This window comes from Rhinopithecus bieti, unplaced genomic scaffold, assembly GCF_001698545.2.
Source record: "Rhinopithecus bieti isolate Rb0 unplaced genomic scaffold, ASM169854v2 scaffold_9663, whole genome shotgun sequence".
NCBI classification, from domain to species: domain Eukaryota; kingdom Metazoa; phylum Chordata; class Mammalia; order Primates; family Cercopithecidae; genus Rhinopithecus; species Rhinopithecus bieti.
In genome coordinates, this window is record NW_016806456.1 from 3,776,881 (window position 1) to 3,782,880 (window position 6,000).

The 6,000-nt window shown below is 42.8% G+C and overlaps 1 protein-coding gene across 3 annotated transcripts in view; it reads right to left on the reverse strand.

Moving 5' to 3' along the window:
- Positions 1-5,999, reverse strand: part of SLC44A1 (solute carrier family 44 member 1) — a 198,189-nt gene extending 192,190 nt beyond the window's left edge. For all 3 annotated transcript variants that reach the window (XM_017876724.1, XM_017876723.1, XM_017876722.1), the window contains exon 1: positions 5,931-5,999. In XM_017876724.1, the coding sequence (XP_017732213.1) occupies positions 5,931-5,966 (36 nt within the window). In that variant the 5' untranslated portion in view covers positions 5,967-5,999. The remainder of the gene's footprint in view (positions 1-5,930) is intronic.
- Between the last annotated feature and the right edge of the window lies 1 nt (position 6,000).

The window sequence follows — 6,000 nt, forward strand, 5'->3', positions numbered from 1 at the left end:
CTAGCCAGCAGTCTTAGACCAATACATAAGAATCTCTGGGAATAGGACCCAGGCATCACTTCCATAATATTTGTAAACTTCTCCAAGTGATTCCAATGTACAGCCAAGGATGAAAGGAAAAGAAAACCTAAGACATTAACAATTAATAGTATTGTACTACAGAAAGGACAAGAGATTAAGAGACTAAGGTTTCTAATCCCAGTTACCTCATAATGTATCTCTCTGACCTCAGTCTACTTCATATTCCTACATTCTAGTTTAGATCAACAGAAAAGTGATAGTAGGTTTATCTCATATATCCCCTATAGTCCCAAAAATCTGAGGCAAAATTACAAAATTGAAATATTTCATTCTTTCTTTGCAGTTTGATCAGGGGAAAGGGGAGCACAGAAAAACAACTATTAACCAATTACTGGTAGTAGAATATATATTTATGAATAATTTTCCCAGGCCAATAACATTTTTAAATGACTGTACTGTTAACACATCAAATAGTATTTGATAGTATAGTACTTGTTAAGCCTGAAAGCATTCTAGGTAGACTAGCTTTGCTGTACCATGCTACTCTCCAGATAGCAACTGTAGGAAGTTCAAAATGGCAGCGTGAAATTTAACTTGGAAATTCTTTAATTCAAAATTTTATTTAAGTAAACCTTTTCTAAAGATAAAAAAGTAGGCCGGGTGCAGTGGCTCACACCTATAATCCTAGCACTTTGGGAGGCCAAGGCAGGAGGATTGTTTGAATCCGGGAGTTTGAGACCAGCCTAGGCAACATAGTGGGATCCTGTCTCTACAAAAAATGTAAAACATTAAAAAAAATAGCCAGGCATGATCTCGCACCTATAGTCTCAGCTACTCAGGAGGCTGAGGTGGGAGGATCACTTGAGCCCAGGAGATCAAAGCTGCAGTGAGCTATGATCATGTCATTGCACTCTAGCCTGGGTGACAGAGCAAGACCCTGTTTCAAAAAAAAAAAAATTAGTAAACTGCGATTTAAGATTTGGGAATTGGCCGGGCGTGGCGGCTCATGCCTGTAATCCCAGCACTTTGGGAGGCTGAGGCGGGTGGATCATCTGAGGTTACGAGTTCGAGACCAGCCTGGCCAATATGGTGAAAACTCATCTCTACTAAAGATACAAAAAAAAAAAAAAAAAAAAAAAAATCAGCTGGGCGTGGTGGCAAGCGCCTGTAATCCCAGCTACTTGGGAGGCTGAGGCAGTAGAATCACTTGAACCCGGGAGGCAGAAATTGCAGTGAGCCAAGATTATGCCACCACACTCCAGCCTGGGCAACAAAAGCCAAACATTGGCTCAAAAAAAAAAAGAAAAAAATTACCATTTCTACATTATTTTCCAATTTTGACATTAACTTTGATTTACATATTTTGAGGAGTAGATCCTCTACGCTAACAGCACAATATTCAGAAGATAAAAGAAAAAAAAGGCTTCATGCCATGACTTCTGTTCCCATTAGATCAAGTTTACTTTGCAGGTCATAATTTAATTGAGCAACTTTAGTCTCTGTTGGTAATTCCCACTACACTCTTCAAATTTAATTTTTACCATCTGACTTCAAATTCCACAAAGCTGATATAGATGATGGTATTATTAAAATTCTGTTAAAGCACAGTTAGCATATGCAAATGTTAACCAGCATTTGTAAACCACTTCTGATTGTTTTTTACTACTCCCAAAACAGAATATGAGAGCTACAAAAAGACAGTTAAATATACAGCCTTCAATTTGAAGACCATAGAATGAGACAGTGGACAAAAGTCTCCTAAAGCTAGACAGACAAGGGGCAGTTTGTTCAACCTGAAAGATTCTCCTCCATCCCTCTCACAATTTCTAAGGTTAGAACTGAAGGACACAGAACTTCACAGAACTTGCAAAATCTCCTGGCCTCCAAAGCACTGCTGTGAGAAATACGATGTAGCCGTTAAGGACAAAGACTTATGGCAATTTGCTAAGTAATATTTCAAAAGATTCATTCAAACTGGTTTGTCAATGAGAAAGAGCATTTAATAAATCCAAAGATTTACAAGTGAACTTTGAAGTTTAACATTACAAGGATAGAAATTATGTCAGGTTATACCAGAACAAACGAATTATAGGGAGATGGGAGTAAATTTTAAGAGCCTTAGGGAGGATTAGTACTGTAAAAAGAAACTCAAGACTATCTTACTTTTAAGTTCCCCTCAAAAGACTTTTAGGCAAAGACTATCACGTGTTGGTCAGTATTGAGCAATTACCAATATTAGTAAACACCTTGTAATGGTCATTAATTTTTTTAAAATAATTTTAAAAGTTCTTTAAGAGCCCTTACTCACTTTTAAGATCCTAGATGTACATAGCTGATACAGCACAAATTATTTTGCCAATTATCTGCTCCTCTAGCAATGAAATACTAGTATAGAATGTGACACTTTTCTTTGATCTAAATCCTAAAACAGTATAATTATTTTGATGGGAAATTATGATACCCAGACACTGCCAAGAAAATGAAAATAATACCAGGACAGACTACAAGAGATCAAACTCTGGAAGACCACAAACTCTTTTATGAGAATCTACAACATAGCAAGAGACTGTAAGGGAAAATAAATTGTATTTCAAAAGTGAATCCCTGCTACAAAAAGAAAATGCGCTTTATTTACATTGATAAAAACCTGCCAGAGCTTTAAAGTTGCTGAAGATACTGCTGAGAAAAGCTAAACTGAACTGCAGATTACCTCAAAGCACACTGTTTTCATGTGTTATGTAGGTTATCATTAGAGTTTGCAGACAAGCTCTTTTAAGATGTTATAGTCACTGCTCCATCTAAAACATACACATTAAGCAGGTTATCAGGAGCAAAGGAAAACCTTGAACAATTTTGCAAGCTGATGGTACCACTGAAAGAACAGGGATGTAGAAAAGGCAGGTAAGTTTTAACTTAAACAGTCCAGGTTTGAGTTTAGAAGAGGACGGCTTGGCAGAATTAATCAACCAGCCTATAGAATTCAATGGGTCAGGTCTAGAGTCACATTCGATGCCACCTGCCAGTCAGAGGTTCAAATATATGTCTATATATTCCCTCCAGTGACTACTGCTGAGCAACTATTAAGTACGAGCTACAGTGAGGCACTGTAGTGGATACACAAATAAAGAAAACAAAAACAGTTCTTGTGCTCCAGAAGCTTACAATCCAGTAGAAGCGATGAAACAAACATATTCTGAGTGAAAATACATTTGAGACCCCTGGTAGGGTGCGGTGGCTCATGCCCGTAATACTAGCACTTTGGGAGGCCGAGGCGGGTAGATCACCGGAGGTCAGGAGTTCGAGACCAGCCTGACCAACATGGCAAAATCCTGTCTCTACTAAAAATATAAAATTAGCCAGGCGAGGTGGTACATGCCTATAATCCCAGCTACTTGGGAGGCTGAGGCAGAAAAATCGCTTGAACCTGGGAGGCAGAGGTTGCAGTGAGCCAAGATCGCACCATTGCACTCCAGCAACCTGGGCAACAAGAGCAAAACCCCATCTAAAAAAAAAAAGGAAGAAGAAGAAAATACATTTGAGACCCCTAAGAGAGGCTGGAGAAGATGTGGAGTTGCAACCCTATTTTGTTTAAAAACACATATTGGAACAACAGTATTCTAAAACTGGTGATGCTCCTGAAAGGAGAGTTAAAATACCAGCAGATTAGTAACATTTCACAAATGAAGAAGGATGCCAAAAATCTCAAATAAGAAGAAGAAAAAAAAAAAGACCAGCTCTTTGGCACAAAACCTGCTCCTCAATGCTCCACTGAACACTACAAGTCCTTAAAGCTGAACTTAAAAATGTTGACAGCTGTTGATTGGTTACAGGAATCCACAGGAAAAAATGCACCCCTTAGGTGCATGACATGCATCTTATCTGTATAGAACATGGCATGTTCTACAGTGAGAGGAGGTAAAAGAAAAGAAAATGTATATGATAGCATTCTGAAAAGTATGACGCTGAGCTAGACAAATGCAAGACCCACTACCTGTTTTAAAGCAGAGTTCTGGTGCAGCAGCCATCCCTCCTGAATTTAATTGTTCACGCACTGAACAAGTCATCCATAAACTATCAATACTTTTCTGTCTTAAAGGCATTTCACCACCAAAAGAGAATGGAAATTAACTCAATTCTGAAAAGAAAGGCAATCTGAAAAACAATTATCTTTAAATATTAAAGAGCACCCAACTAGACCCCACAAAATCCTAACCAGTTGAAAGTTATGTGCAATTCTACGCCTTTATATGTTAATATGAAAACTCTGACATACCAAGCCTCTCTTTCCTAACACCTCTACATAGTTTTTTCTTTGCTAGTATAACTGAATAGGAATGTTTAACTACACCAATAAGCCTGACTATAATGCTAGCAGAAAAAAAAAAAAGCAAACGGGTAAGCAAACACTCAAAAAAAACAAAGGACTGGAGGAATAGGATGATAGGATGGCTACCTAATAAAACATAAATGCTCCCATTCATCTGCAATTCTAGTCATTTTCTCTCTAACAGATCTCAGATTTTCAGAACAAGTATGCAGGTTATTTAAAACTGAGTTATATATAGTCATTTAGCAGCAGTAAAAACACTTCTGGCATTATCACAGATGCTAGATCTCTGGAGGAATTTTTTTCCCCAAACTAGCATTTTCTTCACCAACAACCATCCTTTATTTCTAAAACAAGAACCCTTTCCTGCCCCTAAAACAAACAAATCACAGACCACAGTTAAATTCTACGCTAATGAAACTGTGAGATTACATCCCAGGCGTTGTCAGAGCCTATTTTTCATACACCACCACAAGACAGTTTGATGCAGTATTCCTGATTGCTTTTTATAGTATTTGTAAATACACTCACTAATCCACTAAATTAGGTAATTTACAAACAGGTCCTCTCAGTTATTAGTGGCCAGTAGTCAAGTTCTATTACATTTGATCCTCATACAATTGTCTAAACATTTCCACCCAGGTTAAGGGCTCGGATCCGAGAGAAGGAGGCTGGCGAAATTTGGATGGGGGCAGGGTAGAAGCTGGGAGAAATCTCTGCATCTCAGCCCTCAGCGACAACATTCAGCCAGTGCCCACAGAAAAACTAAATTCGGAACCTCTTCCTCCTGTAACACTGGCAACAAAGAGGGAGTTTCCGTAACGCTCCCGTCACCCACCAGGTGCCCAATCTCCTTCCCAGCCCAGAATCCGCGCTCCCGCAGGGGCCTCTGAGTGCGGGGAGGCCGCGGGGCTCGGGTCACGGCACCAAGGGGGGATGGGGTGCAAGCGAGCAAGGGAGGTCTGCGGAGCGGGCCGTGGAAGGGCTCCGGGACCCGCTGAAACATCTGAACCCAGCCGGGGGACAGCAGGCAAGAGAAAAAGGACAGAATATCTAATGAAGCAGAAACCGGAATTCGGTGGAAGAGGTGAAGAGCCCTTGTTGGGGGTACACCTGCGAGGAGCACAGAAAACAGGCGACGGATGGCGGGGAGACTTCACGGAGGTGGAAGAGAGGAGCCAGGCCCGGAAGAACAGGGAAGGGGATGCTACCTGGGGCAGAGGAGGCGCCAGTGCAGCCTCTACCTGCCGGCTGGCGGGACGGGCCGCTCAGGTGTGACTAGGAGGAGGGGGCCGAGTGGGGAAGGGGCCGGGAAGAGCTGAGGGCGCACCAGGGGACGCGCAGAGGCGCCTGCCAGTCGGGAGCCGCGGAGCAGCGCGCGGGCATCGGCGGGACCCGGGAGCCAGCGCGCGGGCGTCGGCGGGACCCGGGAGAGGGAAAGGCGGCGTGGGGGTCTTTGGACTGCACGCTGCGCTCAGGGGAGGCTGGGGACAGCGAGAGGTATCGGACAGCGGGCGCCCGCCGAGCGACGCGGCGCACGGGAGGCATCCGGGCGGGCGGCCGGGAGGCGGGAGCCCCTCACCTGCGCGGCGGAGGAGGCGGAGCTGCAGCAGCCCATGGCGGGGCCGAAGGAGCCCGGAGGCGGCGCCGGG